This window comes from Apiospora aurea (assembly GCF_038362705.1).
Source record: "Apiospora aurea strain CBS 24483 chromosome Unknown utg000002l_segment0_segment0, whole genome shotgun sequence".
Lineage (NCBI taxonomy): Eukaryota > Fungi > Ascomycota > Sordariomycetes > Amphisphaeriales > Apiosporaceae > Apiospora > Apiospora aurea.
In genome coordinates, this window is record NW_027117389.1 from 1,468,169 (window position 1) to 1,494,096 (window position 25,928).

A 25,928-nucleotide genomic window follows, 5' to 3' on the forward strand; every position below is an offset into this window, starting at 1 on the left:
TTCGTAGGCATATTGCGCCGTTTTGAGAGGTATCAAGCCTTGGTCGTTTGGTGGGCGTCCCAAGCCCGAAAAGGCAACTGTCCCAATGCGGTAACTGTCCCAATAGGGCAAGATGCAGTGGGTGCAGCTAAGAAGTAAGCGTAAGTAGCCCACTGTCGCATGCAGTGGGTCGATCCCTTCAGCACTTCGTCTTTTTGTAAGTCGGAGATGTGTGATGTGATGTCCTCAATTACTAGCAATCTTCTTCTAGTAGTTGACCAATTCAGCAATCTTCCGATTTGGGTCCCCATCAGGGAGATATGCCTACGAAGCAACAGTTACTGCATTGGCAGCCGGGGTTTTCTCTGTCTCGAAAGCCTGCTAAGAAGTCGATAGCGCGGAGAAGAAGGCGAAAACAAAGTGCAGACGCGCCAGTGCAGTACGAGTTCGTCTGCGAGCACCTCGTGGAACCACCCAGCCACGAGTCTAGGCGGTCCAGAGGAGGCAGCATCGCCATCACCACCGCTCCAGAAGCGCCAATTGATTCCGTCGCAGACGGTCGGACGAGTTCCGACAGCCAGCTGAGCCCATATGTTGATGGGCCGGATCGGTCGTCCGGGGTTTCGACTGGCACCTCACTGCCCGGGAGCAGCAATGAGCATGCGCTCATCTGGGATGGAGGAAACGGTGCACGAATGGGCGTTTCGCCAAAGGCCGGGCAACCTATCACGCCCAACATAGACGATGCCCAGGTCTATGAGTCCACGTGGGCACCATCTAGCATACTGTACAACAGCATCGCGCATCGCTTTGAGTCTATCCTCCGCCAATGTATGGCTACCAAATCCCTTTTTCCCTTCTCAAGGGTCATGTCAGCTGACAGTTGTAGATAATCAAGAGTTTTGCAAGATCCCGTTGACATTGGACTTGCAGCTCAACCCGTTCAAGTACTGTAGGGACGTCGACCCTGAGCCCCTCTTTTTGGTTCATGCTGCCATGGCTTTGGCTGGCCACCATGTCAGAAGTTCCGCAACCGAGCATCACCGGGGTACAGCACTTCAATTACTACGTGGTAGTCTTGGTATACCAAGCAATTTCGCACAAGTGTATTATATGCTGGATACAATCGTAATCCTATTTTCGCTAGATGTCAGTTCACCATACCGGATTCCGCAAACGATCCCAAACGACCCCTAGCTCACTCATGTCGGATACCAGGAAACGCAGTCAGCTTGGGGAAACTGGTGCATCCATCTCGCGGGCGCCTTCGCCCTCCTTGAAGCATGCGGCGGGATACAAGTCTGGACCAAATCGCCCCGAGCTGTTGTCCAGGTGGGCTTGATGGTGTGGTATGTGAAGCCTTCCTCTGCTTGCTGTTCGTCTCCGGCACCAGGCTGACCTCCACAGGTGGGACGCCATTACGAGCTTGGTAGCTAGAGAGGACTGCGTGTTCCCATACTCTTACTTTGAAGCCGCCGTCTCATCGAACCACGGCGAACAAGAGTGGGATTACTTTCGCCTATGCGGATGCCCGCTGCCTCTGGTGGAGACAGTCATGCGCCTGGCAAGGCTCAGCGCGGAGAAGAGGAAGTCGTCGTCGATGCAGTATGTCAAGTTTGATGACCACGTCATCTCAGATATCGAGAAGTCACTCGAGTCCTGGCAACATGTGTCACCGCCGACGGCCGACCAGGAAGAAAGCTCCATGCATCAGGACATGGACAGCAAGCACTGCTCCGAGGCGTGGAGGAACGGGCTGCTCCTGTACGTATACAGGGCGTTCCGGTGGGAACCCGGACACAACATCCCGGTGAGAGTGACGCGGCTCGCCCGGGCGACGGCCGACCACGTCTTCGCGTGTCGCGAAGACAACAGTCTGGTGGCCAAGCAGGCCCTGCTGCCCCTGTTCTTCGCGGGCTGCGAACTGATGGACGAGTCGACGCGACGGAAGATACTCCGGCTTTGCTCGCTCTGGGATGAAGTGACTAGATACCACATGATCAACAGTACTGTGCCCCTGCTGAAAGAGGTCTGGGCTGAGCAGGAAGAAAGGGGGTTTGATAACGTGTGGTGGGGTGAAGTTGTGGATAGGATGTATGCGGCGGAGGAGTCCCACGGTGGTGTATTGCAAGTGCGACTATGCTTTGGTTAATATAGACATGATTTTTAAGGAAATGGACTTCGAAGTACGTGTTCGGTCGTAGTCTTGAGTCATGCAGACTATGTGGCTACTGTTCAGGCGGATGGCGACAGATTCTGTGATCAGACCCCTGCTCTTGTTCGAGGAAGTACCTGAAGATCTCCGGTGGATCTATACATCTAGGCCTTAGAGTGGTCTTACTATCTTCGGCCTCCTACCTAATCAGGACAGTTACCTCTTTTGGTAGCTTGCACCAACATAGCCAAGGACAATAGTGGCGGTATTTGTACAAACTCAATGATTACACGTGCAGACCAAAGGCTTTGCTTGTAGGATCTTTCAATAGAAATATGTCTAATAACTATCATCTATTGACATCAGGAAATGTCCTACGGTATTACCATCGGTTACCCAGCAGGTGACCTACATCTGGAATCAGCCAGGATTTGTTACTTCTGTTCCCCTTTGCCCGCGACCAATCTCTGCCGAGCTTCGACTGTATTATGGGCAACTCTATATCCGCGACGGCCACTGCTCCAAGCCCACAATCTTCGGAGGCACCTAGAACGGACGCCTCAGTCAATGATCATGTCAATGCATCGTTCCCACTGCGTGAACTGAAGCCCGATGGACATGAAACGTCGTCGGCCGACCCAAAAGGTTAGTCCATCACCGTCCTCCAGGATGGAAGGTTCCTCCTGACCATTCATGCAACAGATGCGAGCCCAGACGATGCCCTAGTCGTCACATGGGATGGCCCGGACGATCCGCAAGACCCCTTTAACTGGCCCCTCCGGAAGAAGTGGTGCGCCGTCGCCCTCGGCCTCCTCGCCAGCTTCGTCTGCTCCATGAACGGCAGCATCCTCGCCCCCCGCCCACGCCGCCCTCTCCGACGAGTTCGGCCTCCCCGACGCGCCGTCGTCCTCCTTCCCGCACGCCTCCTACTGGACCACGACGTCGTGGGGCGTCGGCGCCGCCCTGTTCCCGCTGCTCCTCTTCCCCGCCCTGGAGGACTGGGGCATCCGGTCCGTCCTCCTCGGCACCTACTTCATCTTCGTCTGTCTCCTGGTCCCCGTCGGCTTCGCCCGCAGCTTCGCCGCGCTCGTCGCGGTGCGGGTTTTTAGTGGCGGCTGCGTCCCGCTCATGAGCGATGCCGTCGCGAGCATCGCTTCGAACGTCTTTCACGGCGAGCGGGCACGGAGCATACCCATAGCTCTGTACGTGTTGGTGTACCTCGGCGCCACGAGCCTGGGTCCAGTGGTCGGCGCCGCCGTGCTTCAGCACCTTTCTTGGCGCTGGATTGGGCATATCGAGTTGATCGTGACGGGCGCCCTGTTCCCCGTCTTGTTCATAGGCCTCCCTGAAAGCCGGGGCGCGGCGATCTTGCGAGCAAAGGCCAAGCGATTGCGAGGTGAGGGAAAAGTCGCTTTTACAGCCGAGGAGGTTGACCCCACGCCATTACGCCAACTCATGATCAAAAGCTTGACGCGGCCCTTGTATATGTTTTTCACGGAGGGGGTGGTCTTCGTCGCCGCCCTCTGGGCTGCATTCAGTCTCGGAACCATCTACCTATTCACGCATTCGGTGGATCAGGTGTACGGGGAGCTCTACGGCTGGACCCCTATACAGGCAGGCTACGTCCAAAGCGCCATCGTCTTCGGCGAGGTCTTGGGGACTATCCTCTCCCTATCAACAAACCACTGGTACGAGGCCTCCGCGGTCCGGAACACCGAGGTACCGGGCACCCCAATTCCCGAAGCGAGGCTGTACGCCGCCATCATCGGCGGTTTCGTTGGAGCTACCGGCGGCATGATGGTCTACGCATGGGCAGCGTATGCCACTGTGCACTGGATGGTGATCACCCTGGGCCTGACGATGGTAGGCCTCGGCACGACCGCTGTGGTGATCAGCATCGCCAACTATCTCATCGATGCGTACAGCAAGTACGCGGCGAGCGCGCTTGCTGCCGTCGGCCTGGCCGAGAACTTGTCGATCGCGTTCCTCCCTCTGGCTTCGTCGGCGCTGTACACGGGTCTTGGGTTTCAGTGGGCCAGCACACTGCTGGGGTTGGTCTCTTTGGTGCTTGTCGCGACGCCCTTTGTCGTTATCAAATGGGGCAAAGAGATCAGAGCTCGCAGCCCTTTCATGAAAGAAGCGATTATTGATCGTAGAATGGATTTGGGGTCAACTTCCGATGTGTAACAGGATGCATCAAAGAAGACTGCTCAGGGGTATCAAAGGACTGGGTGACAATGGAGCGATCAGTACTTGGATGATATATTAACGCCGACTAAAAACAATGGCTATGTTACGAACAGAGGCGGCTGCTTAGTGTAATATGCGCAACACTAATTATAAGGATATGAATTTTGTGTGTTGCGAAACAGCCCAGGGCTCCGCCATATAAGAAAAGGCACGAGGTCGGCTGGCATCCCCTAATGTCTTAAGAAAGACACACGGCTTGGCATTGATACCATTCTTCATAATGGCTACCGGAGGTAACATGAAAGTTCTGGCCATACAAGAAGCTGGAGCTCTCGACGGATATATCGTCCGAGCCAGGGTTGATGGTCTCATCAGGTACTTCTCCGTAACTTTTGAGGCGGCCTCAAAGTTCCCAGCGGGCTGGAATAAGAATGGCGGCAGCGGCCCCCTGATACCGGTCAGTGCCTACCCGCCCGATCTGAAATGTATTCACCTCAGGCGACCGGACCACCGAGATAACATTAACCCGGAGGATGAAACTGATTACCCCATAGCCGAACCCCTGATGGGCCATAAACTGACGGGTATTGGCAATCCCAAGGGCTTGCCGGAATTCGACTACGACAGTTTGATCCAGTTGCAAAAGGTCCCGTCCCCTGGCTTCGAGAATCGCCTCACTACGGATCGTCTGTGCCGTGTGCAGCCGAAGACGTCCGCACCCAGCGGCGGAGGGCCGTTGCTCATGAAGCTTGCTGAGTTCCCCGCAATAGACACGTGGCCGATCCCCATCCCCGACGACCTGGTGGCCCGGGCCAAGGCCCGGTGGAAAAAGATGAAAGCCCAGCTGCTCTCCATCGAGTCGGACCGAGACCCCGCACACATCGAGAGAATCATCGGGCACGAGATCAAGATGCATCACGAAGTGGCCGCGGCCCTCAGCGAGACGGGGCTCGTCCCCAAGTTCCACGGTGTCGTGACGGAGCTGGGCCGCGGCGTCGCCGGGTTCCTGTCCGAATTCATCGCGGGCTCGAAGAGCTTCGACGACCTGTTCAAAGCGGCCGCCGCGCGGAAGGACATGAAATGGGCGCCCAGCGAGGCGGAGGGCGAGGCCTTCCGCTACGCGCTCCGGCGTCTCCATCGGGCCGGCTTCGTCCACAACGACGTCCATCCCGGGAACTTCCTCCTCCGCAGCGACGGATGGGCCGTCATCATCGACTTTGAGGAGGCGGAGCGGCTCGAGCCAGGGGCCGTGCTGGAGGGCAAAAAGGTGCACCCCCGGGTTTCTGATGACATCTCGTGCTTAGAGGAGTTTCTCAACTGGAACACGTCTGCATATCTTCGACGGTTGGAGGGTTAAATGCTCATGGAATTAAGCCGCAACGTCGCTGCAAGTAGCGGGAACCGACTCGGTCTTTTTCCATGTTCCTGGTAGGGAGAAGCACAACCCCAAATAGTAGCTGTCGTACGTTTTAATTAGGTATATCAAGGTAAGTCGTTAACACAACTCTCCTACCGTCACATAATGCCCACATCAGTCCCTAGTATTCAGTCCCTAATATGGGTGTGTGATTATGTGTATATGTATGCTAAGTACATGAAACGCCAGAGTTCTGAGTCCCCGACTCTCAAAGGCTTCAAGGGGACTTTCCCCCTCGTAGTGGCGCGTACAGTGGACTTGGGTATGTTAGTATATGACGTGGGCTATTTGTCTGCTGCGTGGTAGAAAGTCGTTGCCTGTAACCCTCACGCCAGGGAGTGATTTGACGTCGTTACCCTAGAAGCAAATGTTCGTAACGTCAATCATTTCACACATTTCTCAAGTACCTGATGGATATAATAGCCCTGCGAATATACATGCTAGGCAAGGCTCTCTTTATCGTGCCAGCTGTTTGACACGTCACCGCACCTTGGCTCTGACGATACGTCGTCGTCAGTGTGTGAATATGATTCCAAAACCGGATCTTAAGAAATCATTGCGTGAGGTATTATCCAATCATCTTAAAAACAACGCTTAAGGCGCACATACTTGGACGCACGTGCATGTAGGAAGTGTTGGCGGTGCGGTCTGCTCAGGGGGCGATGCCCCCCCCCCAAGACATCCCAACAACCAGTCACAAACCTTGGAATTCAAGACCACATCACCATGAAACGTACGCTTAATTACCCTCTTTCCTTATTTTGACAACAGAATTCGGCTTGGTGGATCAAGTTGCGTGGAGTCGAGGCTTAGATGTTGGAGGGCCCCCACCACAACAGCCCCGGAGCCAATAGGCCACGATGGGGACTATGCAAAGTGCCCTTGGCGGACAAGGTCGTCGACATATGGGATTCAGCTGGTCCAACATGGCTATGTTTCCTTATGTCTCTGTCGCAGCCATTCTTGGCTGCATACACCTTTCACAAGTGTGCTGTCTGATCCACTGTTGCCATGGCTCGTCAGACCGCAGGTACAAAATAGTCGACAACGCGCCAATGCAGGATCGAGCACTATTATTACTGGCTCTGGAGAGGCTGTATCAAGTGTGGCATTCCCGATGGACTTTACCACATGTGGCGAAAATGAACAACCTTGAGCGTAAGTATAATCTCATTCGTATTGTAGTAGAAAACCTTGCTAGTCATGTACATGGGATGAACAGACGGGCTGTTCCTCGCTCCGCCGATGACCGCATCGCCATCATGCGCCAAGATGGAAGAAATTCTGATTAAGTATTTAATATGGCGATGCCCATCACCATTGCAATCTGATCTCTAGCATTGCTGCATCATCGGACTACTTGCCTGACTATATTATTAAGACCACTGCTTTTAGGCAAACACTTTCGCTCCGATCCTCGCCCAGAAAATATTCGGTACAAACACTTTAACCTCCGTTACTCGTAGCAAAGAACGAAAGTTCCACGGATACATCAAACTCCAACCGCCAACATGCAGTACCACACTGTCTTGAATATCCTCGCCCTGGCCCCTGTCGCCTTGGCTGAGAATACTGTCGATTTCGACGATATTCCCGGCGTTTGTGTGGCCCCCTGCCAGTCTACCGTCGACCTTTCCCAGCGCTGTGACCAACAAACGGACAATGACAGCGACTATCGGAAATGCTACTGTCTCGCCAATGGCGCCCAGCAGCCCATGAACAAGTGCGCAAGCTGCGTCAAGAGCAACACGAGACAGGGTGATGACGACAACGGTACGCTGCCCACATTTCTTCAGACTCCGTATAGAAATAGGTGACCGCGTACTATTGACTGACATGATTACTACATCTACAGATGCTGCCAAACTCATGAAGGACTGCGGCTGGGACTACGCCGCCATCCCCACCAGCGGCGGCACCCCGACGGCGACCGCTACCGTCATCATCGTGTCCTCGAGCGGCGGCCCTGCCCTGACCACCACGACCGATATGGCATCTGCTACGACAACCACTTCACCAGCAGGCGCCCCGCGCGCCACGGCTGTCGGCGTTGGCGGACTCGTGGCAGCTGGTCTTGTTGTGGCCATGATGTAATCGATATGGTGGATGGTGCCTTGTTCTGGGTTGAATACGCGCTCATGGTTCACGAGTTATTATACCTCTTATGTCCTTTTCGTATTTTTCTTCTTTCTATTTTCGTTACCTGAAGATACGCTTCCTTGTCTCGGCTTCGGTTTCTTTTTTTTCATCTTTACCAACCCATGCATACTGGAGCCAGTCCCCTGATCTGGCTGGTACATTGAAATACTATGCTGTCATTATCTACAGGAATCTGGCAAATGGCATCATCGAGGCCGCAAACAGTTTATTTGTGGTCAAGTAGGCGACGGAGATTAGATAGCTATTATGAAACATTCCTTGAGACCTGCCTTGTTTGCGGCCATCACCTGTTACCAAGCAGTGTCGCGTGTCTGCCATGTTGTCGTTTTGACATCCCCGCCCGCTAGGCGGGATGATAGCTTCGTCGCATCCCAAGGCGCCGGGTCAGATTGCCGCAAGGTTGTCCAGTTCAGACGAACTTGTTGACTAGTGTGTCGTCGTAGATTTCCGCCCGCACTTTATGTCAAATCTTCGAACCTACCCACGGAAAAAGGTGCCTAGCTCCGAATATCAAAGCCGGAATTGTCCGTTGAGAACTTCTTATTCTATCGTCAACCTCCGTTTAGAGAGGACTTCAGGGTAACTCTGAGCGGCTGGCTGAATTGCCTCTTCGCAACCAGCGGTACTGATGCGGTTAGTGACATGTGTCATTGACTACTGCTCAAAAGACCGGATCTTCCCCAGCATCGACTTTGGCCACATAATCACTGTAGGACGTAACACCTTCGGGCATGGTCCCCTTAAGCATGCCGTTCGGCATCAGCCCCTGCTCATCCATGAGTTTCGCGCGCAGCTCCATGCAGCGCCGCCACGAAACCCTCGAAGTCATGCGCTCGTGCCAGGCCTTGGCGTTCGGGAAGGCGTCGAGCTTCTCCGGCTCCGGGACCCCGACGAGCACGGTATCCACCCGGTCGTTCCAGGGGACCCAGGCCAGGTCCGCATACGTCATCTTGTCGCCCACCAGCCACTCCCTGCCTTCTTCCGCCAGCCAGCCCTCGAGGACGCCGAGCACGCGCGTGACTTGCTTCGTGTAGCGATCGACCGCGGAGGGGAGGCTTTCGGGGTGGAGGTGGATGAACCTAGCGTCGAAGATCGAAAGGGGTATGTCAGCCAGCAATGAGACAAGGAGCCTATCTGTGCTGCTCGAGGGGGAAAGAAGATAGGTTTTGCCTCACCAGCCCGATATCCCATAACAAGGAGGACCCTGTCCACTCATCTGAAAATGCAGCCACTGGTTCAGATGGTGTCTTTCTGCGAGGGATGTGTAGGTCAAAGTATGTTTCGTGTCGTACTGCTCGATGAGATATGTGATGATAGCACCCGACTCCCAAAGGGTTAGATTGGTGTTCGGGTCTTCTATCGCCGGGATGCGGCCGTTGGGGTTGACATCGATCATGGGACGTTTCTTGACGTCGGCGAAATCTGATAGATTTGACCTCGTACGGGACCCCAGGCTCTTCGAGTAGAAAGACGACCTGAACTACATGTCAGCAAAACCCTCTCCGCGAGTTAAATGTCTGGGACATTATTCTTGATCGATTGCACTTACTGTCCAGGGGTTGAGGCCCGGGGCTACCAGTCACCCGTCGGTCAGGATGAGACGGAAGTATTGCCAGTTTTATGTTTCTTTCTTCCTTCCTTTTTTCTCTAGCTTAATATATTCTAATTTCACTTAATTAGTTCATTTCGTATACACTACCGATGGCGCTATATAACTTTTTCGAAAATATTTTTTTCGATAATATTAAAGCTAGAAATACTTTTTTATTAATTAACGTAGTTTACTACTACGCGAGGTATATTATTTAATAATGTATTTAAATTTAATCTTAATATAATTAAATTTTAACGTATAATACCTTTATAACTATAATATTTAATTATTTTTAAAAAGATCGGATAGTTTTAATAATTTAAGTGATACGAAATAGACCGAATTAAATAAATTAAAAAGCAGTAATAAAAGTTTATAATATACTCGAGTTAATTTTATATTATTAAATTTACGGCCGAATTTTAAAACGCGAAATTCGACCAAAACGATATAAATTAAATTTAATTAAAAAAGATGTACTTTATAAATATATAATTAATTTAAATATTTAAAGGATACTTCCCGATTTTATTAATATAGAAAATATAACTAATTCTTTTATCGCGTTATATAGCGGCGACCGTATCGATAAATATTAAGTTAAACGTTTTATTAACTATAATTTAAATTTAAAGATTAAAATAAATCGTTAGTACGATTATTAAAAAGCTTTTACAAAGATTTTAAAGTTATTTCCGGCTAGTTTACGTTAATTACGAATATAAAAGCGAAATATAAGATCGTTAATAAAAATATTTAAAATTTCGACGAAACTAGTTTTATAATAAATATAATCGGGTTAATACTCGTCGTAATACGCGTTAAGCGGCGTAAAAAAACGAAATCGGTTTAATTTAAAAATTAGGTATAAGTAACGGCGAATAAATATATTAATTTATAAGGTTAATATATTTCGCCGTTTTAATTATTTAAGGTTAATATTACTTTACAAATTAATCCTATAAAACCGATTTACTAAGCGATTAAGTAATTAAACTAATTTTTAATAATTAAACTAATAACGAGATATAGTTAAATTAAATTAAATACTTTAATAAATATATTAAAGTATAAACGAAAAGTTCCTACCGCCTCTTAATTATTAATAGTTACGAAAGCTATATTTCGGCTAAATTCGAGGTATATTATTAAAATAATAATATTATTATATTCTATATACTTTCCTATTTATTTTACTTATTTTAATTACTTAATATAGCACTTTATTCGGTTTTAAAGCGTGTTTATTTAAAAAAAAAACCGAGTTATTTATTAAAGCTTTAATAAATTATATTACGAAACTCGAGTTTTTTATCGTTTTTAAGGCCGCGTATTTCGCTATTCTTACAGGAAATAATATCAAATCCGGATTTAACGCTTTTAAATTAATTCTTTATAATTTTAACGAGGTAATTAATAAGCTAAATATATATTTTCGTACGCTTACACCTTTTTTATTATATTTAAGTTTTTTCGATAACTATAACCTTAAAAGGCCTTTTAACCTTTAATATATATAAAAAACACTTTATTTTTATTAAAAGTAAAATCTCTAGCTATTAAAAAAGCTTTTTAACGTTAATTTATGATATTATAAATAAACTAATTAAGTATATAAAAAATTAACGTATAATACTATTATTTTATATAAAAAAGTATATATATTAAAAGTAATTAATATAACCCTTTTAAAGCGCCGAAGAGTTAAAAAAACGAGTCTAGCTTAAAAACCTTTACTATTAAAGAATTTTAATAACTATAAAATAAAAAGGTAAAAAAGAAAGCGTTTAATACTTAATAAAGGCGAAAATAAAGGTTCGTCGAAAAGGCGCGCAACGGGCGGCAAGGGTTATAAAATCTACGGCGAAATAAGCTATAATACGTAAATATATAAAAGAAATATAAAATTAAACGAGGAATTAAATAACGAATAGTTTTAATTAATTTTAAACGTTATAATTAAATTAATTTATATAAAAAAGTCGAGAAATAAAAAAAGTGCGTCGCTAAGTAATATACGTCGCGTAGTAATAAACTACGTTAAGTTTATTTAAACCGTTAATGTTTTTTTTAAAAAAAATAACGCGTTTTACTATAAAAAGCGAAACGAAGCGAATATAAATAAAAATCGAAAATAAAATATTTATAAGAATTATTAAACTTAAATAAATTAGTATTAAATTTTTAAAGTAATATAAAAATAAGTAAAAGAAGTTTCAAAAATTATAAAGAATTTAGTTTTATTATTAATTAATTTAAAATAAAGTTATATTTTAAAACCGATATTTTTTTAATAATTAAAAAAGTTAACTAAACGATTTTATTAAATTATTAAATAAAGAGATTTATAAAAAGTTACTAATAATTATTAAGTTATAATTTAAATTAATTTAAATATTCCTCTTCCTTCCCTTCCTTCGGCTAGGTTCGGTTCTGCCACTAACCTACATCTCATTTCCTCTGATAGTCATCGGTTCTAGGTAGTCAATGCACCCATGTGGCTGATCCACTCAGCCACCGCACCAGCCACCTCTACCTTCTGACACTACCCACCACCAAGCTCGTATACGATTTTATACTTATGTAACGCGGGCCCCGGCATCAGCGGGCTTAGCGGTCTGCCGATCTTAATCTTCAATTAACCCCGTAGGGCTCCAGTACCAAACCTCAACCCTCTTCACCCCTTGTGCCTCGTATACACAGCACACCGCCCGCCTTGCCCCGAGACTGAGGACTATCGCCCCAGCCACCAGCCCTGCCAGCGAGAGCCGCCCGCCAAGTGCCGCTGGCATTGGACTACCGACGATCCGGTTCCCGCAGTACCCACAGCTTCCCGTATTGACTCTGTGGGGTATGTGAACAATCGAGTCCCATCAATTTACCTACGTACTCTCGCGATACGAGCAAGACGCCCCTGCTTTTTGACCGCTCGACCAGCTATCAGGGACCGTGACGTGTCGATCGCGAAGTGTCAGGCGCGAGACTCGCAATGCCTCAACACCTGCAACCACGCTATAACGGTTCAGCCCACGACGTGGAGAGAGGTCCAGGTTATATAAGAGAGACGTCGTTCCTCCGAATAGAGCTCTTTTGTTTCTTTGGCTCCTCACCATCATCACCACCATCACCGTTCACTACCACTTCTACACATTAATAATAAACTTCCTAATCAATCGACCCGAGCCATTCTTTTGAATCTCCACAACCGTCCAACACCTACCGACAAAATGCAGTTCAACCTGGCTATCGCTACTGCCATCCTGGCCTACGTCGCCCAGGCCGCCCCGGCCGCAGACTCGTGCACCAAGAGCTTCTCGGTCTGCAAGGCCCAGTCCGGCTTCGACGCCGAGCGCAACGCCGCCTGCGACGTCAAGCGCGCCCAGTGCATCGGCCAGTGCCAGACCACCACCAGCAACGACAACGACCTGCTGGCCTGCACCGGCACCGACCTCGAGACGTCCAAGGCCCCCCAGAGCGCTGTCGCCCGCCGCGACGACTCGTGCACTAAGACTTTCTCCGTCTGCATGGCCCAGGCCGGTTTCGATACCGAGCGCAACCAGGAGTGCTATAACGACCGCGCCCAGTGCATCGGCCAGTGCCAAACCACCACCAGCGACGACAACGACCTGCTGGCCTGCACCGGCACGACCAAGGAGGAGTCCAAGGCCCCCCAGAGCGCTGTCGCCCGCCGCGACGACTCGTGCACTAAGACTTTCTCCGTCTGCATGGCCCAGGCCGGTTTCGATACCGAGCGCAACCAGGAGTGCTATAACGACCGCGCCCAGTGCATCGGCCAGTGCCAAACCACCACCAGCGACGACAACGACCTGCTGGCCTGCACCGGCACGACTAAGGAGGAGTCCAAGGCCCCCCAGAGCGCTGTCGCCCGCCGTGACGACTCGTGCACTAAGACTTTCTCCGTCTGCATGGCCCAGGCCGGTTTCGATACCGAGCGCAACCAGGAGTGCTATAACGACCGCGCCCAGTGCATCGGTCAGTGCCAAACCACCACCAGCGACGACAACGACCTGCTGGCCTGCACCGGTACGACCAAGGAGGAGTCTTCCAAGCCCATGACTGGCGTCGCCCGCCGTGGTGTCGCCTAAACCCCCGGCCGATTCGGAACCGCCAAACCTTGGGTCGGGCTCCCGAGGTTTCGGGAGTCTGCGCCTGAACGATAAGCAATGAAGAGACGAGGAGGTGGTGGTGTTGGTTTTGGGAGGTATTTCTCGAATCCATCACAGTAAAGGGGGCGGGCTGTGTCAGAAGGTAGAAGTGGCTGGTGCGGTAGCTGAGTGGATTAGCCACACGAGCGTAGTGACCATTTAGAATCTATAGAGCTCGGACCACTATAGGAAACGAGAAATAGTGTAAAGAGATATAGATAAATATAACACTTTATGGTATTATATTTAATGATTTATTATTTAATAAGTTATTTATTAAAATTAGTAACGTGGTTTACCACTACGCGACGTATATCACTTAGCGACGCACTTTTTTCACTTCTCGACTTTTTTATATAAATTAATTTAACTATAACGCTTAAAATTAATTAAAATTACTCGCTATTTAATTCCTCGCTTAATTTTATATTTTTTTATATGTTCGCGTATTGTGACCTATTTCGCCGTAAATATTATAACGCCTTTTACCGGTCGCCCTCTATTTCGACGAACCCTTATTTTTATTTTTATCGGGCGCTAAACGTTTCTTTTTTACTTTTTCGTTTTATAGTTACTAAGATTCTTTAATAATAAAGGCTTTTTTTAAGCTAAACTCGCGATTTTTTAGTTTTCCGGCGCTTAGAAAGTATTAAATTAGCCTTTTTAATATATATATCTTATCGCGCATAAAAGTTATTTTATAGGCTATTTTAATTATACCCTTCGCTATTTAGTTTATCGTATTTAAAATCGGCGTTAAAGAGCTTTTTAATAGGTAAACACCCTTTTTTAATATAAATAGAGTGCTTAGTTATTTATTAGGGGTTAAATAACGTTTAAAGGTCGTAGGTACTAGCCGTCCTTAGACGGGATAGGTTAAGTATAAGCGTTTAGAGACGCATATTCAGCTTATTAATTACTTCGTTAAGGTTATAAGGTATTAAACTAAATACGTTAAATCTAGATTTAATATTAGCTTTCGTAATAACAGTAAAATACGCGGCTTTAAAAGCGATAAAAAACTCGAGTTTAGTAATATAGTTTATAAAAACCTTAATAAATAGCTCGATTTCTTTCGAATAAGCACGTTTTAAAAACGAATAAAGTATTATATCGAAAGGTTAAAGTAAATACGATAAATAGGGAGGTATATTAATAATAATAATATCGTTATTTTAATAATATACCTCGAATTCGGCCGAAATATAGCTCTCGTAGCCGTCGAGAATTAAGAGGCGGTAACGACTTTTCGTTTACGATTTAGTATGTTTATCGAAGTGTTTAATTTAATTTAAGCTTATTTCGTTATTAATCCAACTATTAAAAATCGGCTTAATTATTTAATTACCCGGTAAATCGGTTTCGCGGGACTAATTTACGAGGTAATATTAACTTTAAACGATTAAAAACGGCGAAATATATTAGCTTTACGAATTAATATATTTAATCGCAGTTACTTATTTTTAATTATTAAACTAAACCGATTTCGCCTTTTTACGCCGCTCGGCGCGTATTATAACGAGTATTAACCCGATTATATTTATTATAAAGCCGATTTCGTCGAAATTCTAAATATTTTTATTAACGATCCCGTATTTCGCCTTTATATTCGCGATCAGCGTAAACTAAGCAGAAATAACTTTAAAATCCTCGTAAAAAGCCTTTTAATAATCGTACCGACGATTTATTTTAATTTTTAAATTCAGGTTACGATCGATAAAACGCTTAACCTAGTATTTACCGACGCGGTTACCGCCGCGTAACGCGGTAAAAAGATTAGTTATATTTTTTATATTAATAAAATCGAGAGGTATTCCTCGGATATTTAAATTAATTATATATTTACGAAATACCTCTTTTTAATTAGATTTATTTTACGTCGTTTCGATCGGATTCCGCGTTTTAAAGTTCGGCCGTAAATTCGATGGCGTAAAGTTAATTCGGGTATATTATAAGATTTTACTACTACTCTTTAGTTTATTTAATTTAATCCGTTTCGTATCGCTTAAATTATTAAAACTATCCGATCTTTTTAGGATTAATTAAGCATTATAATTATAGAGGTATTACGCGTTAAAGTTTAATTATATTAGAATTAAATTAAGGTGCGTCGCTAAGTGATATACGTCGCGTAATAGTAAACCACGTTATATGTTTTTTCCTTGAAATTCTTATTATATTAATTTAATTTTATTAATTTATATTAGTTTTTTGAAAAAAAATTATAATTAATTTTAAATTATAAATTTATCTATATATTTTATTACTTAAATAATTTATATAACGTAATTTACCACTATATTAGTTATATTACTTCGCCGGTTATTAATTTAATTAATATTCCTTATTAAACTTTAATACGTTTTATTTTTATAATTATAATACTTAATTTTTTATTAGTGAATAAGTTCGAACTAATAATTTAAGTAACGCAAAACCTTATAAGACTTATTAATTAAAAAGCTATTATAAAAGCTTTCGGCGTTTTATAATTAACGATTAATAACCGATTAAACGGCCGAATTTTAAAACGCGAAATTCGATATTTATAACGAAAATTAACGTTAATTAAAAAAAATCCTTCGAAATTATATAATTAATATAAAAAATATAGCTAATTTTTTTGTATTACGTAATAATAAGCGCGTTAATAAATATTAAATTAGCCGCTTTATTAATTATAACCCGGACTTTAAAACCCGAATAAACCGTTAATACGATTATTAAAAAGCTTTTTATAAAAATTTAAGTATTATTTTCGACTAATTCGCGTTAATCGCGAATATTAAAATTAAATACGGCATTATAAACGAAAATATATAAAATTTTAACGAAACCGGCTTTATAATAAATATAATCGGGTTAATATTCGTCGTAATACACGTGTAACGAACGCTATCTGGGTTCCAAAGGAAACCTAGTAAGACGTACTTGGGGTTTATGCTTGGCAATACGAGAGAGTATCTGAACGTGCGATAGAAGTCCACTTCTATCGATACAATGTGCAATAGCCGTAGGAATAAAGATGACTGAGGTGCGTAGACTTGAGGGTATTTACAATAGAGTCGTTAAGGCTGTTTGCCTTACTAATGAGTTAGATTGATGCTTAGATTGATTATTGAAGTAGAGAGTGTCTATATGAAATACATAGGGAACGTCCATCGTTATATATCCAATCCCTCCTTTACTGATCGCGCCTGGTCAGCGATTACCATTGATTACGCTTGGTGTTACTCAGTGATCACTGCTGATCATGCTTAGTGTTGCTCAGTGATTCCTCCTGAGCCACTACTACGTGATCCTCTTGTCTGTTCATTCCTGTCTGCCCATTCCTGTCTGTCCATTCCTGCCTGTCCATTCCTGCCTGTCCTGGAGTGGCTGTATCGGGTGCTGCCTGTCGTCGTAGTGCTGGTCATCGTCGTAGCTTGGTCGTCGTAGGTCTTGCTGACTAGTGGGGTTGTGATAACTAGTGGGGCTTTGCTGACTGGTGGAGTTCCGCTAACGGGTGTGGCTTGGAGTTATGCTGGGTTTCTTGTGCAGAGGTTCGGGGTATCGTAGGGCCGTGCCGTAAGGTGGGTCCTGGGCCGCATGGTTGGGCCAGGTCGTAACAACACGCCGATTAATATAAAAAAGCAAAATCGGTTTAATTAAATAATCGGGAATAAGCGACGATAATTAAATATATTAATTCGTAAAATTAATATATTCCGCCGTTTTTAATCGTTTAAAATTAATATTACTTCGTAAATTAATTTCGCGAATACGATTTACCGGGTAATTAAATAATTAAATTAACTCTTAACGATTAAACCGATAACGAAACGGGCTTAAACTAAATTCAGTATTTCGATAAATATATAAAAAAACGAATAAAAAATACGTATCGCTTTTTAATTTTAAATAATTATAAAAGCTATATTTTAACCGAATTCGAAAAATATTATAAAAACAATAATATTATTACGTTTAATATACCTCTCTACTTTTTTTTTATTTATTTTAATTTTTAAATATAATACTTTATTCGCCATTAAAATGTATATATTCCAAAAAAAATCGAGCTGTTTATAAAGGCCTTAATAAATTATATTATAAAGCTCGAATTCTTTACTACCTTTAAAACCGCGTATTTCGCTATATTTATAAAAAATAATATTAAATCCGGATTTAACGTTTTTAGTTTAATTTTTTATAATTTCGACGAGGTAATTAATAGATTAAATATACGTTTTCGGATGTTTATACTTAATTTATCCCGTTTAAGAACGGCTAATATTTATAACCCTTAAACGCCGTTTAACTGTTAATAAATAATTAAAGACTTTATTTATATTAAAAAAAGTGTTTACTTATTAAAAAGAAACTCTCCGACGTTATTTTAAATACGATAAACTAAATAATAAAAAGTATAACTAATTAAAATAGCTTATAAAATAACCCTTATAGGTAATAAAATATATATATTAAAAAAAGCTAATTTAATATTTTTTAAGCGCCGAAAAACTAAAAAGTCGTAAGTTTAATTTAAAAAAGCCTTTACTATTAAAAAATCTTAATAACTATAAAACGAAAAAATAAAAGGGAGGCGTTTAACGCTTAATAAAAGCGAAAATAAGGGTTCGTTAAAAAGACGCGCGACGAGCGATAAGCGCTATAAAATTTACGGCGAAATAAGTTATAATACGCGAATATATAAAACAAATATAAAATTAAACGAAAAATCGAATAGCGAATAATTTTAATTAATTTTAAACGTTATAATTAAATTAATTTATATAAAAAAAATCGAAAAATAAAAAAAAATAACCGGCGAAGTAATATAATCAATTTAATAATAAACTACGTTATACTTATATAATAATATAATATATAACTTTAATAATTATTATATAAATTAAAAGCGATAAAAAATATTAATTAAAAATATACTCGTAATAATTAAAAAAGATAATTATAACTTAAAAAATAAAGTTTAATTAAAATTAAATAAATAAAAAATAATCCTTTAAACTAAATTAAAGTGTATTCCCTTTAAATTGTTAACATGTGTATCTTATGTGAAATACTAATTTGCAATAGCGCGATGAAACGCCGGCGATCATCGGACGGCCCCAACGATCCAGATCTCGGCCCCGAACGGAAGATCCGCGCTGAGAAAAGACCCAGACCGCCGTCTTCCACCGCGTCTGGCGGGTCTTGTCCCCGCCTACCAAGGACGGCATTCGAAAAAATGTGCAGCGCACCTTTGCCGTTGTGACCAAGTATTCCGACAAGGAGGAGACCGCGGAGTACTTGCAAGCGGCCGAACAGGAGTGTATCGAGGCGGCTGCACGTGACCCCCTCCGTTGGCTTAAGGGTGATGTTCTGACGGGCGACGATGATTCCGCGACCAACCACGCCAGCGACGCCGGTTCTGAAGAACCAGCACGGAACCACCATGTTCTGAGCATGCGGTGTTCGGCGTCGGGTGCCAAGTGCTGCTCCGGAAACCCCCACGATGAAGCAAGGAGCGAATAAAACAGGACCGTTCTCTCCCAAGCCCAAAGTGAAAGGGATTGCCGGACTAGATACCCCTATGGCGGCGGGCAGTCCAGCTGCGCAAGTGGGTGCGCTACACACGAATGAGCCAGCAACATCCTCATCCTCTTCGACTTGCGAACGGAAAGAGGTTGCAGGATTTGATTCTCTTTCCGTGCAGTTGTTAGAGGATGATCATGCCTATGAAACCTTGCCCCCTCTGGGAGAGTCCTCGTTGTCAGATGACGACAGCATCATGGCTTCCATAGAGGCGTATCCCTGACACTCATCATCGTGCGCAATGTGACGAGGCTTCTTCCACTGATTTGAACATTGACATACCACTGTATGAAGCATGGCCGGGGTCTTGACGCTCTGTCGTGGTTGTACATCCTGCCTGGTAATAGCGACGAAAGCTGAGAGATGCATGTAGTTGATTCTTGTTAAAAGGGGTGAACGTGTCACCACATAGAAAGGCAGGCAGATATCTTCTAGTCAAGGGAACATGTTAAATTTGTTGGGCAGAGGATACGGATATTCCGAACTGGTCACACCTCGATTTCGGTTCATTGCCATCCAAGTAAACACCTCGAACATGTGTAGATGTCACGCACTCGAGCCGGACTTCCTATTAGTGGGACTTCCGTTCCTGTTTCGCATCGGATGACAATCTTTGAGGGCTCGGGTGTCGACTGCACTCTGAGTAGCACAGAACAGATCACAAGGTAAGGCACGGTGAATATGCTGTAGCTTAGGTCTTTGTTCAAGGTATTTTTCATTGACTTAAACCGTTTATACAAGTCCCAATGGAGTCTGCTCTGATCGCCGGCTCGCCCAATAGCGTGACATCGTGAAATCCCTCGTTGCGAAGATTGGCACCCACACTTCCCTTTTCCGCCCTTTCCATGCTGTGGCCAATGAGGTTTCCCACCACACCGAACCTCCCACATTCTGACTCGCAACCATCACCATATGGCCCCATGGCTTTTATGAACTAACAACAACACTCATCGTGGAGACTTGCTTACTGGATCGCCCTGTGCCCGTGGGCCACAAGAGATACGTACCCAGGACGCAGAATCTCATATATAGACAATACAGGACAGGGGCCTTTTGCTTCGCAACGGGGAGAAAATACAAAAAGACAAGTAAACGCGGCATCGTAGTGGTAGAAGGGGTGGAGGAGGTTTTTGTTTTGAGGAGTAGATGTCAAGAAAAGAAGAGGTTGGGACCAGAAGAAGTCCGTGAGTGGTTGAAGAATATGTGTCAAAATAAGGGCATCGGACTTCCTCACTAGCTGCTCGCTAGGTTCAGTATAAAGCCTCCAGGAAAGGAAATGTCTAGAGGAGCCTCCGACCATGGGTATGGGTATGTGTGCGCGAAGATTCCTGAAGTTCATCAAGAGAAGCCCCGCCTCGGATCCGACCTTAACACCAATTTCCGGTGTCCATGTAGCAACACTCAAGATGCCGTGCCAAGCAAAGTAGGCGACCAGTTCATAGCCGCATTTGCGGGAGAAATACCAATGGCCGTGAGGAAGGGTAGTCGCGGCGCAATGCAAGAAAATCAAATAGCAGGTATTTCCGTGCTCATAATAGAATCAGATAGTTGCTGGGCGCAATACCAGTATCGCCATTTTCTTTCCGCGCTTGCCACCATCGTCCGCTGACATCCGAGACTTCCAGAATCTCATGCTTCGAGAAGGAGATCTCGTTTTGGTCTTCGGGGTTGGCCTCGTAACTATAGATGGCCTTCGCGCGATAGGGGTACTCGGTGGGCTGCGCAATCTCGCTCTCGTCCTGTTGAGGAGCCGGGGGTTTGTTGACAGGGAAGAAGGCCCGGCAATCGGGCCGGAGTTGCGAGCGCCCTGTTGCGAGAAGCCAGGCGCAGGCGACGGGTTCTCGAAGCCGTTCAATTGGGCAGAAGTATACATCTGCGGCTGGTGGGATACCGACGTCTCGGGACGGCCGCCATAGCCACCGTTCATCATAGTCTGGCGGTGCATAGTTGACTCCTTGGTCAAGGCGAACGAGTCGAGGTAGGCACGCGGGGTGGCTGACGGGGCGGATCCAAAGTAGAAGATCCACACGATCTGGAGAGGTTTGTTAGTCGCGAAACCATGGTTATCTCTTGCGCAACAGGGAGCATACTTGGACCATGGATAGCAGGATGAAACCGGCGGCGGCAGCCTGACGGGCGCCGCTTGCCGAGTACACCAGAGCGTTGACCGAGGAAGACGTCAAGACAAGGCCGGCACCCAAATAACCCACAACAGCAACATGGTATGTCTGAATCGAATCAGCGGCGATTACAAAGAAGACGCCCAGCACAATGAACAGTGAGTAGACGATGGCCCACCAAGGGAATGGTGGGAAGGATCCGACTTGGGAGTTTTGTTGGATTTGTCCGATGACACAGCCAACGAAGCCAATGAACCATGCAAGCATGGCAATTGAGGTGGTGGCCAGCGCGAAAGGGTCACCGACGATGTTACCCATGCTGAGACCGCGGCGACCGCCGTACGAAGCCCTTGTATGTTCCATTTTCCGCAGTGATGGCGAGTGTAGAGATCCGTATCCGGGCATAGAGAAATCCAAGATAAGGTGGCCGCTTGCTGGTTTTAAGTTGAAAGGACGGGCTGATCAAGCCTGGTCGGTTTCAAGGCTCGTGAAGAAGAAGAAGAAGAAGAAGAAGGTGGCGACGCGAACACGCACGTCACTAACTAGTAGGTTGCGTCGGAAAGCTTCCAACCGGACAACACCAGCCAGTGTCGTCGATAAGAAGGTAGGGCTGAGTGCGCCGATCACTTGGATGGCAGTTCACTAGCGAGGATGGCCAACTGCAATTCAAGATGCCGATTCCCGTTGGTCTCGATGTAGAATCGGCTGGCAAAGGTGCAGCGATCAAGTGTGGCGGTGTCCAGTTGAACAGGACAAAGGACCCGGTACCCTGGTGATTGTAGGCGTGGTAGATTTGCCGAGAATTGGACGTGCGGAGAGGGGTGTGAGAAGAAGAAGTGCGATAGGTCCGGCAGCCTCAATAAAAAGACTGTAGGCAATGGGAGGTTCCCGGCTATTCTTCCGTCGCAAGGGAAGAATGGTTGGGGTGTTGGTGAGTGAAGAGAGTTGCAATTAACAGAAGGCGGCTAGCGAAGGATTCAAAGGAGTGACTGGGAAGCTGGTCCAGAGCTTGATGATGGGTCGGAGGTACGAGTCGCGATGTCCTCGGGATGGAGTCGGCCAAAGGTTGCGGCTGAGTAGATGCGAAGTTAGACTGCAGGATCGAGTTTAGGAGCTTTCACAATGATGTGATGGCAGCAGCAAGATAGGCCGCGGGGAGGTGGATCAATCGATGGTGTGCTGTTGTGTTGCAAACAAGGTGGTCTGATTGCGCATAACTCGATGCGGTGGAAATCAAGACCGGAGACAGAATGGAATAAGAAAGGCACCGGTGTGAATCGGGCAACGAAGAAAAAATTACAGTCTCGGTCCAGGATGAGAAGGGAAGAAGTGGTCGGCTCGTCAGATCCCTACTGAACTATCACAAGCTTCAGGTGAAGGGCAGACTACTAGCAGTAGTGGAGGAATTTAGGGAGGGAGAAAAACAGCCTTTTGTTGAACTCTGTTGATACAGGTGGGCGTGCTGTGGTGGTGTTGAGACGAATGAATAAAGGACCAGACGAACCCAGAAAGCGAGTCTCCTTGGTACTGGAATTGTGGTTTGTCACGGTCGAATGTTTGCTGGAGTATCCTGGGGGCCTCGTAAGCGGATACTAGAGGGAGATTCTCGGATCGGGTTTTGCGCGCTTGGGCGATTGGAGGTCGAAATAGATAGATGGCCGGGTCGGATGTATTCCCTTTGTTTACGAGCTGCCGTCGTTGGTGGAGGCTGCTTGCTACTCTTTCCGCCTCTAGTTGATTGAGTCTCCAATCTAGCACACTTTTTATTCTTGGTCGTGAGATCTGGAGAATTGGGCAGCGCGCCGATTGTACCAAGCAAGTCACGCCGGGGTCGGGTGGTCGTTCGTCGTCGTCGTCGTCGTCGTCGTCGTCGTCTTTTGCAGTAAAGTAGGTATCGGGAGAGAAGAGAAGAGAATTATAATGAGCGAGTGCCGACTGTCGCGCCGTGTGTAGGAGTTGGCCGTGAGGAACAAATGACCTAACGTGAAGTCGAGACTTCTCTACTCGGCACAAGCGATTAACGGTCGCGAGCGGGAAGATTGATGGTATATTTAGGAAAAGGTGGACAGAGGGCCGAGATGGATGGGATTGATGAAGGGATAGGACGAGATGGGGACACAACTGGAGCACTGGAGACAGGGTGGAGATTTGCAACACGGAAGGGTACAAGGGGAGGGGGCATTAGGCTGGGTAGGGGGGAGACGAGGAAAAAGCGAGGACCTGAATGAAATCCATTCAGCACTGAGCAGCCAGCACCAGCCAGCACCAGCACCAGCACCAGCACACCTACGGAAGAGATGAGCGAACGAAAAAAAGAAAAAAGATCCCATGGTACAAGTCACAGACAGTGTGTTTATGCAGCAAAACACATGCCGTTTCCTACCAAATTGGCGCGCAAAACACAGTACGCAAACGCGGCACACGACTTAGAGCAAGGGGCTCTCCCATCGGTTGATTGATCAAAGACAGGGAGATGGGTAATGAATAGCGCTGAGTGGCTGAAATGAGCTGCTAGATAATAAACGCTATACCTTGCATGGCGAGTGGATGGTGGTCCATGTTCCCTGTGCTAATGCAGTGCTCCCCAAGCACCAAGTACCAAAGAGCAGCAGCATTGTCAGCGAAAAAAGAAGAAGGCACAAATCTCAGCCAACCGACGAGGCAGTGCCCTGCCCTCCTCGACCCCGGGCTCCCGCTGTCAAGCGAGCAGAGCAAAATGAGTCGTTTGATTGTTTAACCATGCGTTCAAAGTGTAAATGCAACGCGGGCCCTTGTCTGCCCGTCTTTTTGTCGGTCAGTCTCCTGCATCTTCCCCGAGCTGCTGCCCCGAGCTCCCCGTGCTCCTGTCTGTGTCTGTTGCAACCTGTCTATCCCCTATCAAGCAGCCAACGAACAGTCTCGATCCGATGCCACTTGATGAGACCTCACACCCCATGTTCATGTGTGTGATTAGGTAAGCTACACACTTAGCGGGTGAGTTGAGTGGAACGACACGGCCAGACGGCTCGAGACGGCTTCCAATCAGCACAAACGCTAAGGCAGGAACAAGAATCCTTTCAGGGCAAAAGAATGGGTCGTATCTCCGTCTAATCCGTCGCGTCCGCTCGAGTCTAACCGATCCGACGAAAATTGGCCCGGCAATTAATAGCAATTGTTGGAGGCTATATTATTCTTTTTTGTTTTGTTTTTGTCTGTATCGGCAGCACAGGGTCGGGTGGCTGCTTTTCGCACGCTCAAGCTGTAGCAGGTGGCTGATTTTCTGGCAAGTTTGTTTGGTCCAGTCCGTGGGCTTGTTTGATGTTCAACCAGGATACAATACATACCAACATTTAGAAACCTGCAAAGCACGCGGCGAAGGTGAGGGAGAGAGGGGAAAGGGGGCGTTGCGTGAGATTGCTACCGATGCTGTGATAGGCTGCGAGGGGCGGGGTTTGGCTCGAGGCTGGGTTTTCGGGTGTGTGAGCCACTGCACGCCAATACATCGACATTAACCTCGCCGCTGTCACACTTGCCCACCATCTCGTGCGTCTCCATACCGACTTGTCGGCTTGAATGGAGGGGAAATCCAAACGCTGACTGACTGACTTGTGTCTCGCCGAAACGTTCACACACAATACCTACTTACATATGCCACGCCGCAATCCGTTTTCGATATCATGCAGGGGGGGCATACAGAGAAAGTCATGACAGCGATTGGTGTTTGGGAATGCTCACGTCACGGTTCCCGAGGAACAGTGGCAGCAGACTTCCTCCGGCCCATCACCCAAACCGATTGAGCTTGAGTGTCTCGCTTTCATCTGTCAGCTCGAAATAAAGTTGTAGGCCTAGAATCGCGATGAGCATTATCAGCCTGCATACTGAATCCAGAACTGTGTCACAACAGACGTCCCCAGCAGCCCGGAAGGAAGGATGCGAAAAGAGGTGTGCTGTCGCACTCACCTGGGTGCTCGTGGGCCCTCCCTCATCATCATCATCATCATCAGATCCAATGCGATCGGATTCCACCACGTTTGCTGTGTTTCAGGCGTGTTCTCTTTTTGTGACTTGTCTCTTCCACATTCCCAAACGTTCGGGCTTTTGATTTGTTCAGCATTTCGAGGTCCATCCTCGGAGCCAGGTGCCGGGCTCGAATGACGCTTGTCCGGCACTGCTGAAACGTCCCAACACCAGCACCGTGGACCCCTGGCTAGTGTGCCATGAGCGGCCTTGGATGGCTCCAAGGCCACACAATAATGCTTTCTGGCATTTTGTGATAAGTCGACGCGCTAAAACGAAACGTTTTCTTTCAAGCATTTTCGAACCGTGGCACAATCTCCGGCCTTTTTGCCTTATGGATAATGTTACAATCTCGCTCAGCCAGAGGGCGTGGCTAGTAAGGTTTCGTATGGAGCTGAAAACCCACGATGGAAGGAATTGGTGGATATCATATTCGCTCTGGAATCTGGAATAACGTTTCATCACTTTACCACACCTCTCTCTAGGCTCAGCTAGGTGGCCTCTCGGTCTGGTCAGATTACATAACCGACTGACCTACATACCAAGCTATGACACCTTCAGGATCTAACAAACG

The 25,928-nt window shown here is 46.2% G+C and overlaps 7 protein-coding genes across 7 annotated transcripts; 5 read left to right on the top strand and 2 right to left on the bottom strand.

Annotated features, from left to right (window-relative positions):
- Positions 1-1,534: 1,534 nt before the first annotated feature.
- On the top strand, positions 1,535-2,131 carry PG986_002853 (uncharacterized protein; the record flags this gene model as incomplete). The annotated part of the gene is made up of 1 exon (XM_066839075.1): positions 1,535-2,131. The coding sequence occupies one exon, from the start codon at positions 1,535-1,537 to the stop codon at positions 2,129-2,131; it is 597 nt and encodes a 198-aa protein (XP_066704139.1).
- Positions 2,132-2,746: 615 nt separating this feature from the next.
- PG986_002854 (uncharacterized protein) lies at positions 2,747-4,321 on the top strand (the record flags this gene model as incomplete). Its single annotated transcript, XM_066839076.1, has 3 exons — positions 2,747-2,779; positions 2,803-2,958; positions 3,017-4,321. The coding sequence occupies 3 exons, from the start codon at positions 2,747-2,749 to the stop codon at positions 4,319-4,321; spliced, it is 1,494 nt and encodes a 497-aa protein (XP_066704140.1).
- Positions 4,322-4,604: 283 nt separating this feature from the next.
- PG986_002855 (uncharacterized protein) lies at positions 4,605-5,681 on the top strand (the record flags this gene model as incomplete). Its single annotated transcript, XM_066839077.1, has 1 exon — positions 4,605-5,681. One exon carries the CDS (start codon positions 4,605-4,607, stop codon positions 5,679-5,681), a length of 1,077 nt encoding a protein of 358 aa, XP_066704141.1.
- Positions 5,682-7,252: 1,571 nt separating this feature from the next.
- Positions 7,253-7,835, top strand: PG986_002856 (Crotonase core; the record flags this gene model as incomplete). The annotated part of the gene is made up of 2 exons (XM_066839078.1): positions 7,253-7,514; positions 7,597-7,835. The coding sequence occupies 2 exons, from the start codon at positions 7,253-7,255 to the stop codon at positions 7,833-7,835; spliced, it is 501 nt and encodes a 166-aa protein (XP_066704142.1).
- A 727-nt stretch (positions 7,836-8,562) lies between these two features.
- On the bottom strand, positions 8,563-9,297 carry PG986_002857 (glutathione transferase 1; the record flags this gene model as incomplete). The annotated part of the gene is made up of 2 exons (XM_066839079.1): positions 8,563-8,980; positions 9,194-9,297. 2 exons carry the CDS (start codon positions 9,295-9,297, stop codon positions 8,563-8,565), a joined length of 522 nt encoding a protein of 173 aa, XP_066704143.1.
- A 3,425-nt stretch (positions 9,298-12,722) lies between these two features.
- On the top strand, positions 12,723-13,601 carry PG986_002858 (uncharacterized protein; the record flags this gene model as incomplete). Its single annotated transcript, XM_066839080.1, has 1 exon — positions 12,723-13,601. The coding sequence occupies one exon, from the start codon at positions 12,723-12,725 to the stop codon at positions 13,599-13,601; it is 879 nt and encodes a 292-aa protein (XP_066704144.1).
- Positions 13,602-20,767: 7,166 nt separating this feature from the next.
- On the bottom strand, positions 20,768-21,721 carry PG986_002859 (SH3 domain-containing protein; the record flags this gene model as incomplete). The annotated part of the gene is made up of 3 exons (XM_066839081.1): positions 20,768-21,111; positions 21,159-21,270; positions 21,329-21,721. 3 exons carry the CDS (start codon positions 21,719-21,721, stop codon positions 20,768-20,770), a joined length of 849 nt encoding a protein of 282 aa, XP_066704145.1.
- Between the last annotated feature and the right edge of the window lie 4,207 nt (positions 21,722-25,928).